The 21,435-nt window shown below is 44.9% G+C and overlaps 1 protein-coding gene across 1 annotated transcript in view; it reads right to left on the bottom strand.

The window, feature by feature from the left end:
- The window catches only part of STAT2 (signal transducer and activator of transcription 2), a 33,244-nt gene extending 21,832 nt beyond the window's left edge, over positions 1–11,412 (bottom strand). Inside the window, exons 1-6 of the mRNA XM_056855614.1 lie at positions 11,282–11,412; positions 6,776–6,935; positions 4,656–4,754; positions 3,877–3,969; positions 1,062–1,140; positions 5–90 (exon numbers count right to left, since the gene is read on the bottom strand). Coding sequence (XP_056711592.1) covers positions 5–90; positions 1,062–1,140; positions 3,877–3,969; positions 4,656–4,754; positions 6,776–6,935; positions 11,282–11,412 — 648 coding nt within the window. The remainder of the gene's footprint in view (positions 1–4; positions 91–1,061; positions 1,141–3,876; positions 3,970–4,655; positions 4,755–6,775; positions 6,936–11,281) is intronic.
- Positions 11,413–21,435: the final 10,023 nt, after the last annotated feature.

Here is a 21,435-nt window from a genome sequence, read left to right as displayed (position 1 = left end):
TCACCTTGCGGCAACGGTCCAGATTATTTATCATGGTTTGCAACTCATTCCATTTAGCACTGAGACTAGGGTCAGAAGGTGTCGAACTTTCTGCAAGAAAAAAAATTTGAATTTAAGAGCAAGACTACATCCTCACTCCAAGGACCCAGCAGAAGCACCCCACTATTTACTAAGGGCAATTTCACAACTACAACTAGAAAAGAGAATGAGGAAAACAGAATACCTCTCATTAGGAGGTGCCTCCTGGAGCACTCAGGGCTTCTGCTAGTATTTGGGGGCAAAGGTAGTGCTTTTTTGCTACCACGAACTGTGCTAGCTGGTGTGAACTAATAGTGATTAGACACGTGATCATTTTCTTCCCCAAACGTTCAAATAGGTGGACTGTGGGGGTGACGGGTGCTCTGATTTAGATGCATTTGCCTCAAAACCACCTGAAGAAGCATTTCCCTATAAGTACAAAAATATCTCAATTGACCCTTATCTCTGAAGCCACATAATTCCAGGACTGATTGCTCACCGGTGTTAGAGGTGCAAAGCCTGAGGATCTGTTGGCTGGGGCACTAATCCAACACTGGAATTAGATGAGGAAAAGAACAGGAAATCCCCCAATCTAGTCACCAAACAAAGCAGCAGCTCTCAAGACTGGGGTTGGCATTCAAAAAGCGGGTCACACCTCTTTTGGCACCAGTTTCCAAAGCCAAGAGGGAAGAAGTGGAACGGGCTGAGCTGGGAGAGGTGTCTGTGTGCCAGAACTGGCTTATCCTCTGCATAATCTGTGAAATGGCTATGCAGTAACAGCCTCTAAACTCAGCAATTCCAGATATTTATAAATACTACAAATTCTAAAGGAGGGATTTATATGATTTATTTTGCTAAGGAAGTGTCTTTGCAAGAACTTGACATCAATAAAATCTGAGTTTGGGGAAGCAGTGACATTGCAGTGGTTCCTCAGTGCTTGTTAAGACACACAGGAAATAGATCAGCAACACTTTGAGAGAAGGGCTGTCCTCCAATCATGTCGATGCTTCTATCACCACACCTCACCACGTCCCTATACTCACCCAGCATCTTGTATGCAGTGAACCGGAAGTTAAAGGTCTCTTGCAGATCCTCAAGTTGCTCTATGGAATTTTTTACACCCTGTGGAGCAGACCAAAGAACATGCTCAGTCAAGAGAAATGAATGTATGTGCCTGTGACACACCCCTCCCCTCCTCCCTCAAGCAGAGTTAAGCTGAACCCAAGCCTCCGATTCTGTCACAGTTTTCCTTTCTGCCATCCAGAATCCCTACTCAGCATATCTGTACATGGACTCTTACTTTTTGCTCAGTGCTGCCCACTTTTAACATGGGAACGCAGTGATGTTTTGTAGGCTTTCAGCATAGGTGTATTATTTGCCTGAGCTGGGCAAACAACCTCCTGGCTGTTTGGCCCACCCTCCGGCATGGGCTGGCAGAAGAAATGAGGAGGGGGAACATGATGGAAATGATATCAGCATATCAAGCTACTCAGTGGAATTCCCGCAAAATTATTTAGATATTATAATTATTTGATGTCCTGTAGCCACGAACTTTTGTACTCTATATCTTGTATACACTGTTGGTGTGGTTCAGCTACTGTGTTTTTGTCAATACTGCAGTTTGAATGGTAAAAAAATATTGGTTATGAAAGATGCCTGAGGACTGACTTCTCACTGGATAGTATCTGTGATATCACCAGTGATGAGTAACCCACTTAACTCCTTCTGGTATCAAAAGAAGTTTCTAAAGCAGGGGTGTCAAACATGCAGCCCATGGGCTGGATCTGGCCCGCAGAGGGCTTTTCTCTGGCCCGAGGAGCCGAGGCAGCTAGTCCCCCTTTCCCCCCCCTCCCCCAACCTTTACTGGGCTTCCCGGGGATGCTGCAGCCCCGGTCGCTTAGCCGGAAGCCTTCCCCCTTCCTGGGCGCGCAGGGTCCATTGCGGCCTCCGCGCGCCAGCCTGAAGCCTTCCCCCCTCCCTCCCCAGGCATGCACGGGCCGCTGTGGCCCCCCACACACCAATCTGAAGTCTTCCCTCTCCCTCCCCGGGCACACACAGGCTGCAGAGGCCCCCGCACACCAACCGGAAGCCTTCCCCTTCCCTCCCTGGGTGCGCACGGGCCAGTGTGGCCCCACATGCCAACCTGAAACCTCCCCCCCCCCCGGGCGTGCACGGGCTGCTGTGGCCCTCGCATGCCAACCTGAAGCCTTCACCCTTCCTCTTTGTCTTTCCTTCTTTTTCCTTCTCTTTTTCTTTCTCTCTTTTTACTTTTTGTCTCTCCCTCTTTCTCTTTATCAGTCTTTCTCTCTTATCTCCCTCTTTTTCTGTCACTCTCTCTCCTTTTCTTTCTCTCCCTTTTTTCTCTACCTCTATCCCTCTTTCTCCCTTTTTCTGTCTCTCTCTTCCTTTCTTTCTCCCCCCTCCTTTTCTTTCTTTTTCTCCCTCCCCCTTTTCTTTCTTTTTCTCCTTCCCCCTTTTCTTTCTTTCTTTCTCTCCCTCCCCTTTTCTTTCTCCCTCCCTCCCTCCCTCCCTTTCTGTCTGTCTGTCTGTCTGTACTGGGAGAGAGCTGCAGGCTCACCAGTCAAGGCAACCAGTCCTCCCCTAGTCCAGATCCTGGCTGGTGAATCTGCTGTGGGCTTGCAAGCCAAGGCAGCCACACACACACCCAGTCCAGATCTGGGCTGGTGAGCACACTGCAGGTTCGCCAGCCAAGGCAGTCACCCCCCGGTTTAAAATTTTTAACAAAATTAATGGCAGGGACTAGAGATACAAACTTCATAGAAGACACTTCCAAAGTCAATTAATTATATTATTTTTTTTACTTTATTTTTTACTTAAAATACAAACATACTTTACAAAATAACAATAAGACAGTTAAATAAAAGAAAATACTGTAAGAATGTTATCGTTGTAAACTTGTTTGTGTTTTAAGTAAAAAACAATATCATTAATTGACTTTGCCTGTGTCTTTTGTAAAGTTTGTATCTCCAGTATCTGGCGTTACATTTATGGTATTTATTTATGTGCACATGGCCCGGCCTGACCAAGTAACATTTATGTCATATCCGGCCCTCCTAACAAATGAGTTCGACACCCCTGTTCTAAAGCATTCCCTCATCTTTTTTTAAAGGAGTCAGTAAGGAACGGAAGCATGTCTACTATATAGTAAATAAAGTGCAAGACCCCTAAAGCAATGCCTCATCATTTCAAGAATATTTTTTAAATAACACATTTGTTTTTAAAGTGTTCCTTCCTTCTGTTCAACATATGCAGATAATGCCAGAAAATTCTGGAAATGGGGGACTGAAAACAAACTCCTCCAATTAGAAGTCCTGTTCCTTCTCAAAGTTCAGCAAATTTCAGGCCCAATTTGGAGTGGGCCTGCGCCCACTGTTAGCCACCCCACCACTGCTGCCCCCTTTCCCTTTCCATTCAAATATACTGCATACCTGGGAGTGCTCGCAGCAATGGCTATATTGCGGAGACCTCAACAGGCATTTTGCCACACAGCAACTCCAAGCAATGTTTGAAGAATGAGAAGGGACCAGTGCAAAGAGCTCAAAGAAAGGACTTAAGATCCATGACACTTCCAATGATGTCATTGGGAATGTGGCAGAGATAAAACCTAGCAGAGGTCAATGATTTTAAAACAAAAATAGTGAGGCCTCCCAGAACAGTAAATAGGGGTTTCTTTTCTTTTTCGCAACATTCTCTTAAGAGGGAAATTGACTGGATCAGACACTGCTTGCCTGTTTGGTCTAGTCAATTTTACCACTCCATAGACCTGTATAGGACGGGCAGAAGCAGCTGCAATTAGGAACAAGGCTCCACCCCAACTTCCATTAAACCACTTCTCACCTGAACTGCCTTCCTCATGTCTGCTAGCCGGTCCTCAATGTTGTTTTCATGGCCAGTGATCAAGGCTGCATCAGATGGGGGCTCCAACCTTGTCTGTACAGGGAAGTAATATGTACATTACTTATTGCTGGTGGCCAGATTTCTAACCTAAACAAAATAGTAAGAGCGTAAAAACATAGGAAGAAGATCCTGCTGTATCAGATCACTGTCCATCTAGTCCAGCAAACTTTCACACAGCAACCAACCATTTCCCCTGGAGAGCCAACCAACAGGGAGTAATGGCCAAGGCCCTCTCCTGCTGCTGCCTCCCAGCCCTGGTATTCAGAGGTTTGCTGCCTATGTCAAGAAAGGCTCCCTTCAGTCACTATGGCTAGTAGCCATTGATGGACTTCTCTTCCATGAATCCATGTAACTCCCTTTTAAAGCTTGTGGCCATTACTACCTCCAATAGCAGTGAATTCCACAGTTTAATTATGTGTTGAATAAAGAAGTATTTCAGGATACCTTTCAGAACAGTGGTTATCAAACTTTCAGAATGCAAATTTAAAAATATTAGTGCGCAATAATTTAGTAATCTACATGATCAATACTCAGTGAGGGAAAGCAAAATAAATAGTGTGCTAGAAGGGTTGTCCTTCATCCTGGTAGGAAAGTGTGTGGGGCATTCAGGAAGCAACATTTTGTTACAGGGAAGGAGCCATGGATTACTGTAAGGTGAGTTGCAGGGGGGAGACAGATGCCTTGGCTCAGCAGGAATATGTCAAGCACCATTCCCTTACCGGAGAGATAGCCATGGCTGCTGACAAAATAGCCCTCTCCTCTCTCAACAAACCATCAATTATGTTGGCCAGTTCCTCTGGATTCTCTTCATACCTGGACTAGAAATAATAGAATAGCACAATGACAATATTAAGTAATTACTTAATTCAAATATTTATACCCTGTCTTTCCACATAGCTTTAAGTGACTTACAGATCACAATTTTTAAAATACAGAATAAAATAAAACTGTTTACTAACTTATCTTGCTCATATTCTCTGTGTTACATGCAAGGTAGGGCTGTTGAAAAAAAAATTCGGTAAAGTTCGGCTTTGGCAAAATTCAGCCCTTTTTAATTCAGGACGTGCCGAAGTCCAAACTCCCCTGCTTCGGATCTGCGAAATTCGGCGCGAGATCTGGAGTTCGGGGGGAAATTCGGCCGGGTATTTGAAGTGCTGGGCGCCGCCTGCCCAGGTGGCACCCACCACTTCAAACCGAGAGTCGGGAAGGGGGCAGGGGTCTTTAAGGAGCCCCCCGCGGGCCTTCATGGGGCTTCCATGAAGGCGCGCGGGGGGGGTCTTTAAACAGACCAGCTGGAAGGCGCAGATCTGTTTAAAGCGCCCCCCCCCCCCCGCGCCTTCAGGGAAGCCCCGTGAAGGCACGCAGGGAGGGGGACAGATCTGCGCCTTCCAGCTGGTCTGTTTAATAAATTCGGCAGGTTTGATGTTCCCGAACCTGCCTTTTCCCGACTTTAAAGACCCACCGCCCACTTTCCCTGAAGCCGGGCGGGGGGCGCTTTAAACAGATCTGCCCCAAGGCGCAGATCTGTTTAAAGCGCCCCCCGCCCGGCTTCAGGGAAAGTGGGCGGTGGGTCTTTAAATGCGAGAAAAGGCAGGTTTGGGAATGCCGAACCTGCCGAATTTATTCGGCGATCGCCCTGAATTTGCTGAATTTGGGGTGTCGTTTTCCCGCCTTTTTTCAGTTCGGTTCCATCCGAACTGAAAACCCTCGAATTGCAGAAAATTCAGCTGTTTTTTTGGTTCGGATGATGCAAGGCAAGCTCCTGAGCAGACCATCTCAATGGTCCCTGGTGAAGTCCATCTCAGCCCAGCCCAGCATTTTGCAGATGCACAATAGCTGTTTGTGCTACAGAGCCAGGCTGTTGAGCTTGTGGTTATTTATACCCGGTCTGAGAACCAAATCCCCTCAATTAAATTACCCTTAAATGACCATTGGCCAGCTTGCACTGTCTGCTTTTTGTGCCTGTGAAATCAGTGGTATGCATTTGAGAACTGATTGCAAGAAAAGACTGCAAGATTAGCTAGTTCACAGGTAGACACCAAAGGTACACAGAGAACTCTAAGTAGTAAACCTCAATCAAAAAATCTCATATGGGATTTTTTTCTTTTTACTATATGCCTTTTTCACACTGGATACAGTGGCAGACAGATGGGCCAGGTGAAGAGGTTGCAAGAAAACAGTGTAAATTGTACAAGAAAAAACATAACCAGATATATCCAAGTTGATAGGTGTACAATAGACTCCTGCTGGCAAGTAGGATATGAACCGAGCATACCTATTTGTAAGAAGAAATGAAAACTTGGCTCAGTTACGATCTTCAAAATCTGTTACCGTATTCCCAATCTTAAACCTGCCCTCTCACCCTCCACAGACTAGCTCTGGTACTAGGCACTTCCTGCTTAGCATCTTGCAATGAGCAGAAGGTGCTTAGCACTGGAGGAACATGCTCCATAATGGAGCCCTGCCTCTGCTACAGAAGATGCTCGGTGGAAGTGGGAAAAAAGGGTTAGGACCCAAGCCTGTGCATTTAGCTTTTAGGATTATTTTGGTTTTGTTAGAATACTGTGATAGCAGCAGACATTAAAGGTGGATTTTGCTTTTCACAATGAATAGTAGATTTTATTTAATAAATTGCATGTCCCTTTACAATACCCTGCATGACTGAGAAAGGTAGTTGTATTAAAATTTGTGTCAGATGCAAAATTTTAATTTAATTATTCAGTAAGGAGGCAGCTGGTAAACATTCTCTAATCAACTGACAGTTCCAATACTCTTTTGGCATTGCAGTCTTCCTCCCACAGCCGCGCACACGCGCACACACACACAACTGTCTCTATACCTGTAGGCTCAGTTTCGAACGACGTAGGTTGTGTCTAATCACCATATTTGAATTGTTCTCTGCTTGCCACACAAAACGTCCCAGCTGGTCATCCAGAAGAGCCAGCATGGTTTGGAAAAGCAAATAGGCCTGTGAGCAGTCGGATTTCATCACCTGGTTCCTGAAATGCATGGGAAGCAAGGGGAGAATGAAGCTTTGACATGGACATACAGAAATAAGTATATGGCCAGACAAGGCAATCCCATACAGGTGAATGGAACACTAGGAGTTCAGGAAATTAGATATGGAGTTAGGATCTAAGGGCCTAACTACATAACACACAGTCCTCTCAGGCCATATCTGGGCATGCCACAAGGACTATCAGCCAGAAGTAAGCTAGCAAATCCCTTGCCACGAACTCAGTTTCCAGGTGGTATAAGGTCAGGACTATAGCACATGAAGAGAATGGGCCTCAGCTTCCTCCCCTCCCTGTTTTCCTACCCTGAAACAGCCCCAGGGGAAGGTCATTTGCCCTGCTGGGGAAACACTTCTGTGTACCCCATCAGCACCTGTGGAACCACAACAGGACAAATATCAGCCTCTACAGTCAGGAAAATGGCATGGAGGGGACAGATGGAATCCTTTTTCTCCTTGTGCACCATTATCCTGATCAGAATTGGGCCCTGAAATTAAGTGCATGAGAATTATATTAACTCGGAGGACACAGGGAAGCATGTCACAAGTAATCAGGCCCTGATTCCTAATCATGACTCAGTTTGCCAGGCCAAAAATTAATACACTACGCTAACATTTTCAAATTCTTTTCTAGATGTGGCTGCAAGTGAAAATCTCCCCCCCCCCCACACACACCCATAAATGCACCTAGAAGTCTCAGATTATATCTGTGGGAAGTTGTCTTTCCATTTGAGCTTTTATGTTCCCCAGATTCTTTCTCAAACAGGGTTCCCCTTGAGAAACAGAACCCAATGGTGCTCCATTGCTACCACGGATCACCCTCTTAAAGGGGGCCAGACATATATTAACTTCCATCCCCAAAACATTCTGCTTTTTAATCTCATTAAGCAGCTGCAGTGAAGAAACACCCTAGTCCAGCAGCAGAACCTCCCCACCTCCATACGCTCTTGACGAAGTCATACCCCAAAACAAAAGCAGCAACACAAAATCTGGCTCTTAAGAGGCACAAGACCACAGCCAGACCCTTTTAAAGCTAACAATTCAGCAGCTGGAAGAAAAGCTAGAACAAGCCTCCCATTTGACCCCCCTGCTAGGTAAGGGCCAAGTATAGCGCTGGCTTTAATCTCTCAGCTACTAGCCGTACTAACCAGGAATTGTATGGAGTTCTTCTGACTAGTTCCACCCTGTTCCTCTGCCAGTTAAGGACCCCTGGCTTCCTGATCATGCAGGTTCCAGGTTTGCTGCTTACAGATTCTATCTGTATCTGCCCAGACAGTGAATACAAGTTCACCCTACGTATCCCTCAAGAACAAGTGAGCCCTGAACAGGACACATAGAGAGGAAAGGGAACGGAACACTGGACTTACTGTGAAGGTTCCTTTTGTTTGAAAGTGAGGACATCCGAGAATGTTTTTTATAATAGATTGCAAGGTAACATCTGAGACATTCAATACAATATTAGAGAATATTAGAGAACTATTATATGAATGTTGTAATAATAATAGAAGAGAAAATAAGATTATGTTAGAGATAATGACTTAGAATGTCCGTACGCTGGTGTAATAGAAATGTAATATGAACAAAGATTGATTATTCCTTTCCCTGTTTTCCCTTTCCCATGTGTTGTAACAAAAACAATAAAAAATTCCCCCCCCCCAAAATGAAAGTGAGGTCATCCTGGCACCTTTGGGTACTCCTCTTCCCATCATCCTAGGAGGCAGGAACTAGACTGCTCTTTCCATCCCTGATGGGGAGGGGATTACCCGCCCTCTTCAGTTAGGAGGATTCCAAAGCTCCTAAAGAGACTACTCTGAGTACCTTGCGCCTTCTTCTATCCCGACCTTCTGAAATAACTTGGTCAGGAAAACAAAACTTAAACCTTAACAGGAACAAGTACTACTGTAGGAAACAGAGAGAAAAAAACAGTGCACATTTCACAAACTAACTTCCCTGTTGGCAGATGGTTCCCCCACCACTGGGGACAAAAAATCTGAAAAAGACTTGGGAGGGTCCAGGATGTCCTCCTCGTTCTCAAACAAAAGGAACCTTCACAGTAAGTCCAATGTTCCATCGTCATTTGAGAGGAGGAGGACATCCTGGCTCCTTTTGGATGTTACAAAGCCAGACATCCCATGGGAGGGTTCCGACTGCCAACCACAAACACAGGCCTGTTTACGCCACCTGCTGCAGCACCCTTCGGCCGAAGGATGCATCTGCTGCTGCCGTAGTGTCCATCTTGTAATGCCTGACAAATGTTGACTTGGATGCCTAAAGTTGCTGCTTTGCATATGCCTTCCACTGAAGCATTTATATGGAAGACTGCTGCGGTATATGCACTTCTGGTAGAATGTGCCATGATTCCTTCGGGTGGGACAAGGCCTTGTGATGAGTAGGTTGGATACTTTATGAGAGAAGGCATACATTCTTTTAGGCTGCCCCACATGGGAATGTTGAAATGCTGGGCAGCCCACTCCTCCTTAATTTCCTGCTTAAAGAACCTGGGAAAAGAAAAGTCACACCAGAGTTCCCTGGGACAAGACTTCTGGGGCCCCATCCTCCTCCTCAGTGTCCTCAGGTTGTTGGACTTAGGGAAGAGAGAACTGAAGGACTTTAAGGGACTTGTAGAGTAGGGGAAGTAGTTACTCCTGTTTACATAGTATTTTAGACTGCTGACTTAGGCTGTTGCCGCACTAGGTATTTCCAGCGATGTATTAAGAGTTTGAAAATGTTATAAAAAATACTGTTCGCACTTTCTATGTATTCCCGCTGATGTATTAAGAGTTTGAAACTGTTATAAAAAATACTGTTCGCACTTTGTTTGGCCCCTTTAGCTGTGAAGACGTTTTCCAACCATTTTTTAGCTGTGGCATCCAAAAACCCGTTTAAAGTGATGTTTTTTATAACATTTCCAAACTCTTGATACATCGCTGGGAATACAAAGTGCAGTAACAGCCTTAGTTGAGAATTCCCCATCCTCTCCATCAGATTCATAATTAGAGTGCTCAGAATCTGTGGATGAATATTCTTCCTCTGATCTGTAGGAGAAAGGGATGGAATGTCTGCTTGAAGCAGAGGGATGGCCCTTGCGTGCTGCCTTGGTTGGTCAGGCAGGGGATTTGCTGGTGTCCAGTATTCCTGCAGCCTGAGTAGCACACCTTTTAGGCTGGGGGTCAGGGGCAGCCCAGAGAGCTTGCTTGCCAGCCTCACTGTGCCTCTTTCTGGAGGTCTGTTTGGGCTTATTAGAGTTCTCCCCACCCCTCCATTTGTGTGTTAACAAATTCCTCCAACCAAGATTCGAAGGATGGGGGAAACTAATAATCTCTGGTTCATTTCCTGTTTGATGGCCCTCTCCAGGAGCTTCCTGTTCACTCACTCGTCCAGGCACTTCTCTGGACGCAGAGGCCTGTTCTAGTGAGTTAGGCCTTCCCTGCTGCATTCTACAGTGAGCTGGTGTTTTCCCGCGAATTTGCTCTTGGCCTCCTTTGCTCATTTGCAGCACTTTGCGGCTTACAGCTCTGCCCTGGAGCTCTAGCGAGGCCTGGGGCTTATGCAGGGCCCTCCTGCTTTGATGGCCAGGCAGAACAGTTGGAGCTCTCCTTCTGAAATACAACTGCATCTGAAACTTCTGCAGCTGAGTCCATTGAGGACCTAACGATCTGCTAATTAGGGATGGGGAAGGGAGGAAGGGGGAGACATACTGATGACCCAAACAGCTTTTTTTTTTAAGCTGTAAAGCTTGTAGCCGCTCTGTGAGAATTGGTGTCCCATGGAGCTCAAGAAATCCATGCTGTAATGTATGTGCATCAGTTAAGACCATAGCAAAGGAAGCCCAGGAGCTTGAGTCCTGGGCGAAGGCTCCTAAGCCCTGCTCGCATGATTGGCCAGAGCCAACACATCCCATTGGCCCTAAGCCAGGTCATGCCATTGGTGACCTGGGGGTTGTTTTCCCCCTATCATGGATCAGGGGGGAGCGGCCACCTGGGGCCAGGGGAGCATATAAGCAGGGCCAGGTTGTATAGCTCCTCAGTTCTGTCTGTTACTGTTGAAATCAATAAAGCTGTGTTGTTGGAACTCCGTCTCAACCTCGTGTGTCCTCCCCAAGCGGACTTAACTGATGCACATACATTACACATGCACTCTCTGAGGAGGCAGGAAAAAAACTGAAGCGGGCAGGCACTCCCCTCCCCACTGGGGATGGAAAGAGCAATCTAGTTCTTGCCTCCTAGGATGATGGGAAAAGGAGTACCCAAAGGTGCCTCCTCTCAAATGAAAAGTTATTTTTCTCCTCCTCATTGGTTCTCCCTGTTTACGAAAATGATCAAGCAGCATTACCAGTTCTGCTCTTCAATCCAGAAGGCTAGATATTCCCGCACTTCCATTGGCAGGCAATCATCTGAGTAGAGATGGTGCACCTGCTCCCGATGGACATTGTCCAGCATCCGGATTTGCTGCCACTGGGCCATGTTGGGGGATGATACTGGACTCCCCACAGGGCCTGTGGAAGAAAGACAGAACATTAGGAGATGGAAACGGGCCCATCTGCAGGAAACTAAGTGACCAGAGAACAGGGATATCAAACATACAGCCTGCGGGCCTGATTTGGCCCCTTGAGAGTCCTTATCCAGCCTGCAAGCCAGCTGAGGCAGCCCACCCCCCCAGTCCTGATCTGGGCTGCCGAGGCATGGCCTGGTCAGATCAAGTGACATTTAGGTCATTTCTGGCCCTCATAACAAATGAGTTCGACACCCCTGGTTTAGAAGGTCCCAAGCTGCATGGAGAATGCATCAATGCCATTTCAAGATATATTTTGTATTAAAGGGATTTCAACAAACAAAAAGCAAGCTTTTAACATTTATTTTTCAGTACATTTGAATCCCACTTTTCCCACTCCAAGGAGCTCAGGGTGACATCCACTGGCCTCCTCTTTTCCATGTTCAACAGCTCTGTGAAGTAGGTTAGGGTGACAGGAATTGACTGGCCAGGTCACCCTGAAAGCGGAGTAGGGATTTGAACCTGAATCTTCCAGATCCTAGCTGGACATTCTACCACTAGCTCTCAAACAACAGATGACTTCTATCACTGAAAAAAGCCAATATATATTCCTACCTGAAACAGCCCTTTCCTGTACTAACTCTTTGTAAATACCTACATACCCATTTCATCTGTAATTTGTGAGCTAAGGCCCTTGGGTGCAATGAGTCTAGATAGAAGCATGCAAGGCCCCACATTCTGTCTAATGCTCGTGCACTATTGTGTGTGTGCGTGCGCGCGCGCACGCATGCATGCACCAAGAACTTCTTGAGGAAGAAGGGAATCCCCTGTGCTGAAAATATTGTGCCCATAATTTGCTGAAAATATTGTGCCCATAATTTAAAAATATATTCCAACATGAAAGAATGCAACTCCCTGCCCCAGGATGTGGTGATGGCTGCAAGCTTGGAGGGCTTTAGGAGGGGAGTGGACATGTTCATGGAGGAGAGGGGTATTCATGGCTGTTAGTTAGAATGGATATTAGTCATGCTGCATACCTATTCTCTCTAGTATCAGAGGAGCATGCCTATTATTTTGGGTGCGGTGGAACACAGGCAGGATGGTGCTGCTGCACTCGTCTTGTTAGTGGCTTCCTAGAGGCACCTGGTTGGCCACTGTGTGAACAGACTGCTGGACTTGATGGGCCTTGGTCTGATCCAGCAGGGCCTTTCTTATGTTCTTATGTAACCTTTAATTCATTTTACTTCATTTAATCCCCCATCTTTGTCCCCAGTAGGGACCCAAAATAGCTTACATTGCTTTCCCCCCTCCCCCCCCTTCAACATTACAACCACCCTGTAAGGTAGGTTAGGCTGAGAGTATGTGACTGGCCCAAGGACACCCAGCAGGCTTCCTAAACAAGTTTCCAAAGAAGAAGAAAAGTAACAGATTAATCTTATGGATGCTAAAGACAAACTGCACTGAACTCAATGAAATTAACAGACAGACAGAATGAACTGGTTTAAATCATGAATCAGCTTTCTTATTTGTTTCATTCTGGCCTGCATTTCCCATCTGTTGATGTTTTATGCCTTGCTTTTGTGTTCCTATCAGGGCAGCCCTAAGCAGAATGACATTCTTCTAAGAGAGCAATCCTAAACAGGTCAACTCAAAATGGGGCTTAGTCCCAGGAAAGTATATTTAGAATTGCACTGTTGGCCAACTAAAATCAGTGGGCTTAGAAGGGTCCAACTCCGTTTAGGATTGTAAAACTGCAGTTATATACATCTACATGGTTCAACAGTAGTGGGGTTAGTTTTATTTATATATTGTTTGCTGTTTTAATCTGTGTTAATCAGTTTTGGTTAGGCACCTTGAGCAAGGTATGCGGGGAGGTGATGTACAACTGGTTTAACTAAAATAAGTTACATTACCGAGAAAAAAAACTTAATCACTAATCAAGATTTAAATAAAAATCTTCTACTGATTCATATACTTCCTAATTAAAACTGCATATTTTGGTTACTATAACCATAACAAATATTAATTTAAATAGAACCTTTATACAATCTCAGAGGGTATACTATATATTTTTTCATTTAATATTTCTACTATTTTAAAAAGTAATATAATACATCGTTTATTTTTAGATAATAAAAAATGGGGCCCCACAAAACGAATGGGGGAGGATTCCATGTAGCCTTGTTTACTCAAAGAGAGGGCTCTTTCTGCTCTGAGGTAGAAGGGCATCTTGTAGCTTGAGTTTTCCTGCCCATTGCTTGGGGAGGCCGGATCAGAGTTCTGCTTCCTGTCTCCCTGGAGGGAAAGACTATAGCTTCCAGTTTTCTAATAGCATGTTGATAGAGACAGGAGTAACAACTACAATAATGAGAACAATAGGTAACATATACAAACATATAAGCTGTAGTTGACTACAGAACGGATAACTGAACTGGGTAACTAGATAACAGAAACACGTCAGAAGACAAATATAAGGGGAAAAGTAAACCTTGCAATTTCTCCCTCTGGACTCTGAGGAGCCAGTCATGGACTAACAAGGATTGTTGTATGTACAAGGAGCATCCCTTGCTACTGTGAAGAGGCCGCCCAGGTGGTTTGTTGTGCTTCTTCAGGTGGGCAAGATGCCCTTCTACCTCAGAGTGGAAAGAGCCCTCTCGGTGAGTAAACAAGGCTACATTCCCGCTCTGAGGGAAGGGCATCTTGTAGCTTGGGATGTCCAAGAGCTATTTTTCCCGGGTAGGGCTTAATCATCCTCTTCCTTGATTACGTGCTGCAGAATTCTTCTGCTGAAAGCAGGTGTTAATAAGGTAGTGGCGCACAAAGGTTGAAACTGTAGACCAGGTGGCCGCCCTGCATATTTCTTCTACTGAAGCCTGTCTGTTAAAGGCCGCTGTAGTTGCCGCGCTGCGTACAGAATGAGCCATGATGCCATCTGGAGCTGGTAGCTTGCTTGTATGGTATGCTTCTACAATGCACTGCTTGACCACACAACTCAGAGAAGGGCGAGACGTTTTATGACCCTTGTTGGGAGGTGAAATGGACACAAAAAGAGAATCAGATGATCTGAATGGAGAGGTACGATTGATGTAGATCCTGAGGGCTATACGAACATCTAAGATATGCCATTCCCTTTCCTTGGCGTTAAGAGGGGTTAGGACAGAAGGAGGGAAGTTGAAGCTCCTGCTGCCTGTAAAAGACTGTATTCGCTTTGGGGATGAAAGCGGGGTCGAGGCACAGAACTTCCTTTTAGCTCCCTATGGTATACTAGAACTTCCAGGGACTCGGTAATCAATTCTTCCAGCTTAAGCCTGGCCCAATTCGCTATTCAGAGGAATCTAATAATAGTCAATGGGCGATCGCAGATCGACCCTAATGGAGATTTCACTTTTTTTAACCAAAATGGTGCCAGTGTTATCGATTATTTTCTGGTTTCATTAGATCTCTTACCTCTAATCAGTAATATGGAAGTCTGCGATTACATGGGCAGTGACCATCTCCCTATCTCTCTTTCAATCAACCAATTATGTGTTCCACACTTATTACCATCCTACCATCAAATATTGCAGCAATCCCAAAAAGCCCTAGCTCGTGTTTACTGGAGCCCTGAGCTTGATTCCTTGGTGCGTGGTAAAATGCAGCTTTTGGAGGTGACTTCGTTGAAAGCTGCCCTCCTTGAGCAAGAGTCTGCAGCTACTGTCTTAAATGTTTTTTTCAGATTAATTGATTTATTTAAACCTTTATTTACTAAAGAAATCACCTCAAGCTTTCACGCTTTATACAAACGAAATTCTTGGTTTAACCACGAGTGTAGACTACTCAAACGAGCAATAACCAGGAAACACAGAGAATTCAGAAGGAACAATACTATTTCAGTATTGAAGGAATTGTTAACTATTAAAAAGAACTACAAGGACTTGGTAAACTGGAGGAAAAAAGAGGCCCTATATAAAAATTGGAGGAGCTTGATTACAGCTATAAACAACAATGATAATTCAACTTTCTGGCGGACTGTGAATTCTTTAAGCAATGGCTATGCCAGAGTCCCCACATGTATCCCGTCTTCGGTCTGGGTAGCTTACTTCAAGAGCCTCTTCTCCTGCTCTGTGGAAAACCAGGGTCTTATACCTGTAGCACCTTCTATTTTGTTGAATTCCTGGCCAGATGTGTCTCCTAAGGAAATTAAACCGCTCATTGATCGCCTACACTCAGGTAAAGCTCCAGGTCCTGATCTAATTCCCTATGAACTTTTTAAAGTCAACAGCGATTGGTGGGCCAACATTCTTGCTCCTGTATTCACACAAATTAATGCTTCAGGAGCTATTCCAAAATCTTGGAGACATACTATTATCGTCCCAATTTTTAAAAAGGGTCAGCGCTCTGACCCAAGCTGTTATCGTCCAATCAGCCTTTTGTCTTGCTTAGGCAAATTGTATTCCTCCTACTTATTAAAGAGGCTGTTGGACTGGGTTGAGAGTAATGACATCCTTGGCTGGGAACAGATAGGCTTTAGAAGGGGTTGGTCTGTCACGGACCACTGTTTAGTGCTCTCCCATCTAGCAGAGAAATATTCCTCCCCCAGAAATGGCACCCTTTATGTGGTTTTTATGGATCTTAAGGGAGCTTTTGATACCATCCCGAGGGAGAGGCTATGGTTGAAACTATCACATTCTACTATGGATAGGAGGTTACTATGGCTTATTCAGCAATTTCATACCGACCTCACAGCTCAGGTTCGCTGTGGCAACCAAGGAGAACTAACCGAGCCCTTTGAGCTGGTCAAGGGAGTTAGACAAGGTTGCCTCCTTGCTCCTCTCTTGTTTAATCTATACCTGAATGATATGGCAACCAATTTCTCAGAGCTTTGCCACCCCCCAAAGCTTGCAAGTCATCCCACCCCGATTCTACTCTATGCTCATGATGCAGTTCTCCTGTCCCGCACAAGAATTGGTTTGAAAAGATCTTTGCAAACTTTTTCTGAGTACTGCTCTAGGGAAGGTCTTAAAATAAACCATCATAAATCTAAGATTATGATCTTCACTAAGAGGAGAAAAATGCCTCTTTTTCGCTGGGTATTAGATGGCTTTGAGGTTGACCAAGTCAAGGAGTTTGTTTACCTTGGCATTCTTTTTTCCCGTAACCTAAATTGGAATGCCCATCAAAAAGCAGTGTCCAACAAAATTGAACCTGGGGTTGGTGCTATTGTCAATTTTTTTCACACCAAAGGTGGCAAATATATTCCAGGGGCTATTCAGGTTTTTAACCTGAAAATTACCCCAATTATCCTCTTTGGTGTTGCCATCTGGATTACAGTCATCAATGAATCTATAGATCGTCCACTGCTTCAGTTCTTACAAAAACTTCTAAATGCCCCTCGATGTGTTGCTGGCGTTACTCTTCGTTCCGAGTTTGGTCAAATGTCACTTGAAGCTAGGGCGTGGTTGGCCGCCTTTAAACTACACCTTAAACTGTGCTTTAGCACTGAGGGGTTCCTAGCATCTCTGAAGCATGACCCTTTTAAATTATCATGGCAAAAACTCTTAGATGAGAAACTGGCGTTGTTGGGCTTCTCGCAGAATATGTTATCAGATCTTGGGAAAACTGAAGCTTTTGCAAAAATTAAAAAGCGCATTAAAGAGCTCGATTATAACAGCACTACTTTTCGTGCTCGTCGTGTCTGTTCATCCCAGTTCTTCGGAATACCCCCTCCACGTGGCCTGCCTGCCTATACATATTATCTAACAACTCCTCGTCTCTGTAGAGCTTTTTGCTTGGCTAGGTTGAATGCTAACCCTTCTATGGTAATGCAGGGCAGAATTCTGAATATACCATACTCTGACAGGATCTGCCCTTGCTCTTCTGGCTCTATTGACTCATTAGCCCATGCCCTTTTGGAATGCCGCTTTTACGAGGAACTTCGATCGCACTATATTTCCCCCCTTTTAATATACAAATCCAATGCCTCTGTAACTGACATTATGCCTTTTTTACTAAGTGATAGGGACCCCAAGGCTACATTGTCAGTGGCAAGATTTTTTTCAGTCCTTATATCCCTCCAACACTAGATATATGCTGCTCAAGATCAATTGATCAAGGAGCTTCTAAGGGATAAAAGGAAAGGAAAGAACTTCCTTTTCTCTATGGAAGATGCAGAGTTCTTTTTGAATGGAGAGCACCCCAATTCTGATATTCTCCTGGCTGAGGTAATAGCGGTTATGTATGTGTGGGTGATACACGAGACCGGAGACGGAGTTCCAACAGCAACTGCTTTATTAGAAGAACGTGAACAGAACTGGAGAACTGTGCCCACAACCCTGGCTTATATGCCAACCCAGCCACTCGGGGCCATGCCCCCTCAGTCTATGATTGGGTGGCTGCAATTTAAACGAACCAATAGAATGTGCTGTCGCAGGAGCCTGGAGAGATTCAAGCTCACCCTGCTTGCAGCTTCCCGCTGCATACATAACAATGGCGGTTGGGAAAATCACCTTCATTCTGAGGTACTTCCCTCAGAGGTTCAAATGGAGCTTTGATAAAGCCCTGAAGTACTACATTAAGGCACCAAGTGGGGAATCAATGTATGGGGGAAGGGTTGGATTGGGCAACTCCCTTGAGGAAGGCTCTGACCTGCAGATGGTTAGCCAACTGATGACCGTCTAGCATTGGGATGACCGTTGATATGGCCAAAATCTTTTTAAGGTAGCTGCTCTCAGCTTCTGACAGACCCCATCTTGTAGGAAGGCAAGAAGGGAAGGAAGGTCGATGAATAGAGGATCCTTTGCCTTTCTCCGACACCACCTGGCGAAGGCCTTCCAAGTGTAGTCGTAGATTCTCCTTGTGGAAGGGTGTCTGGCTTCTAAGATGGTGGCTATGATGTCATCGCTCAGACCAAGCTAGATTAATCTGGGTGGGAAAACCCAAGAGACAAGATGCCGTTCCCTCAGAGCGGGAATCCCCCAACCATTTTGCTTAGAACCCAGAGTGGACCCAGGTGTCCATCACCATGGGGGCAGCACAGCCCAAGAACCGCTCCTGGCATCTGCCACTGTCATGTCCAGACCCAGCTTGGCTTATGGGGTCAGCTGCCGCCTCATCTGAACCTGGCTCTCTGCAGTGGCCACCGCCATTTCAACAAAAAAGAGTGGGGCTGTGGCAGGGGAGACCTTGCCTGCCCAAATCTGCTCTGGGCGGGCGAGGCCTCCCCTCTGGTTTGCCCAAAGCTGAACAAGGCCCAGCATGGATCCCTGCAGCAGCCACCGCCACTTCAACAGGTAAGAGCATTGTCTGTGCACTGGTAAAAGCACTGTCTGTTTTGTAAATTGGGGAGGGGGGAGGTTAAGGGATATAGCACACTTGATCACTGTCTTGTGTTATCCCACTTGATCAGTAAGAATGCCATCTCTCAAGTAAGGGCTATTTATATGCAGCTTTTATAGATCTTTCCTATGCATTTGACTCCATATCTGGAACCCAACTATGGGCTAAACTGAAGTCCACCACAATTGATGGGAGATTGTTGTGGTTAATTAAAAACCTTTATACTGATTCTACAGCCTAAGTGCGGTGTGATAGGATCATTTAACTGCTCTTTTTCCCATTGTCCGGGGGGGGGGGGGGTTAGACAGGGGTGCCTTTTCCTTTCCTTTATCCCTTAGAAGCTCCTTTTTTAAAAAAATAATATTTTATTAAGTTTTTAGAGGATACATAAAAGAAGAAAGGGAAAGGGATAAAACTTCCGTCTGCGTTCTTAGAACGCTCCTTGATCCATTGATCTTGAGCAGCATAAATCTAGTGTTTGAGGGATATAAGGACTGAAATAAATCTTGCCACTGACAATGTAGCCTTGTGGTCCCTGTCACTTAATCAATCAAGTACCTTTATTGGCATAATAAAAAGGCATTATGTCAGAGATAGAGGCATTAGATTTATATGTTAAAAGGGGAGAGATATAATGTGATCGAAGTTCCTCATAAAAGCGGTATTCCAAGAGGGCATGAGCTAATGAATCAATAGAGCCAGAAGAACAAGGACAGGTCCAGTCTGAGTATGGTATATTCAAAATCCTACCCTGTATAACCATAGAGGGGTTAGCATTCAGTCTAGCTAAACAAAAGGCTCTAGAAAGATGAGGAGTTGTCAGATAGTAAGTATAAGTGGGCAAACCGCGTGGTGGTGGTATTCTGAAAAACTGAGATGAACAAACGTGGCGAGCACAAAAAGTAGTGCTGTTATAATAAAGTTCATTAATGTGCTTTTAAATTTTGGTGAAAGCTTCAGTTTTCCCGAGATCTAATAACATATCCTGCGAGAAGCCCAACAATGACAAGATTTTTCCCCATGAGGATTTAAAAGGGTCATGCTTCAGAGAAGCTAGGCCCCTCAGTGCTAAAGTGCACCTAAGTTTTAACTTAAAGGAGGCCAACCATGCCCTGGCTTCGAGTGACAGTTGGCCAAACTCGGAGCGAAGGGTAACACCAGCAACACATCGAGGGGTATTTAAGAGTTTTCGTAAAAACAGAAGCAATGGACGATCTATAGTTTCATTAATAACAGTTATCCAAATGGCAACACCAAAAAGGAGAATTGGAATGATTTTTAAGTTGAAAACCTGAATAGCCCCTGGGATATATTTGCCGCCTTTGGTATGGAAAAAATTGACAATAGCTCCAGCTCCAGGTTTAATTTTGTTGGACACTGCTTTTTGATGGGCATTCCAATTTAGGTTATGGGGAAAAAGAAGGCCAAGATAAACAAACTCCTTGACAGGGGTGCCTTTTAGCGCCATCCCTTTTTAATTTGTATCGGTCTGATTTGCCAGCCTTTTTATTGACCCTTCTTTCCATTTGCCTAAATTACTGGATACTTCAGTCCCTCTTTTACTTTATGCTGATGACTCAATTTTACTCTCCCAAACTAGGGTTGGTCTTCTTCGGGCCTTGAAAAGGTTCCATACTTCTTGTTTGCATGAGGAATTATCAATTAATTTTACTAAAACTAAACTTACTAAGTTTGCTCCTCGCTTTTCCACCAAAAGAGAGACAGGGATAATTAATGGGTGGAAGATTTCCCAGGTTTCCTCGTTTAGGTATTTGGGTGTCCTATTTCATTCCACCTTGTCCTGGAGATGTCATAAACAATTGGCCACTCAAAAGTCTATGGCTACTCTGATGGCAATTTTGCAATTTCCCCCCTCTAATGGGGCACTACAGGAGAATTAAGGTTGACAATAAGAAAATTGAAATTGTTGAAGACTTTCTATTCCTCGGCTCTGTGAGTAAAGTGCCGTCAAGTCGCAGCCGACTTATGGTGACCCCTTTTTGGGGTTTTCATGGCAAGAGACTAACAGAGGTGGTTTGCCAGTGCCTTCCTCTGCACAGCAACCCTGGTCTTCCTTGGTGGTCTCCCATCCAAATACTAACCAGGGCTGACCCTGCTCTATCATCAACCAAAAGGGAGACTGCAGGTAAGAAATCAGAAGGAGATTGAAACTGGAAAGGGCAGCCATAAATGAGCTAGAAAAGATTCTGAAGTGTAAGGATGTGTCACTGGCCACCAAGATTAGGTTAATTCATGCCATCGTATTCCCTATTACTATGTATGGGTGCGAAAGCTGGACAATGCAGAAAGCTGACAGGAAGAAAGTAGATTCCTTTGAAATGTGGTGTTGGAAGAGAGTGTTACGGATACCATGGACTGCCCCAAAAAAAACAACAACAACAAATCAGTGGGTTATAGATCAAATCAAGTCTGAGCTGACCCTAGAAGCTAAAATGACTAAACCGAGGCTACCCCAAGTTTGCAGAAAATTTTGGGGGTAAGCGTGCCCCCTATCAACGGATTTAAGTGTCCACAGGCAGGGGGCACAGGTGGGAATTAGATATATAGATGCTCATGACTTCAAACAGGGTCTCTTTTAGGATGCGTAGCAACGATGAGCTTTTGTAGATGGGTACTGGTTAGATTCACTGTGGAAAGTGCTCCTTTTTCCTCATTGTTGC

Source organism: Euleptes europaea, chromosome 1, assembly GCF_029931775.1.
Source record: "Euleptes europaea isolate rEulEur1 chromosome 1, rEulEur1.hap1, whole genome shotgun sequence".
In the NCBI taxonomy this organism is placed as follows: Eukaryota; Metazoa; Chordata; class Lepidosauria; order Squamata; family Sphaerodactylidae; genus Euleptes; species Euleptes europaea.
The sequence above is the reverse complement of the archived record's forward strand: the minus strand, read 5'-3'. Positions and strand labels throughout refer to the sequence as shown.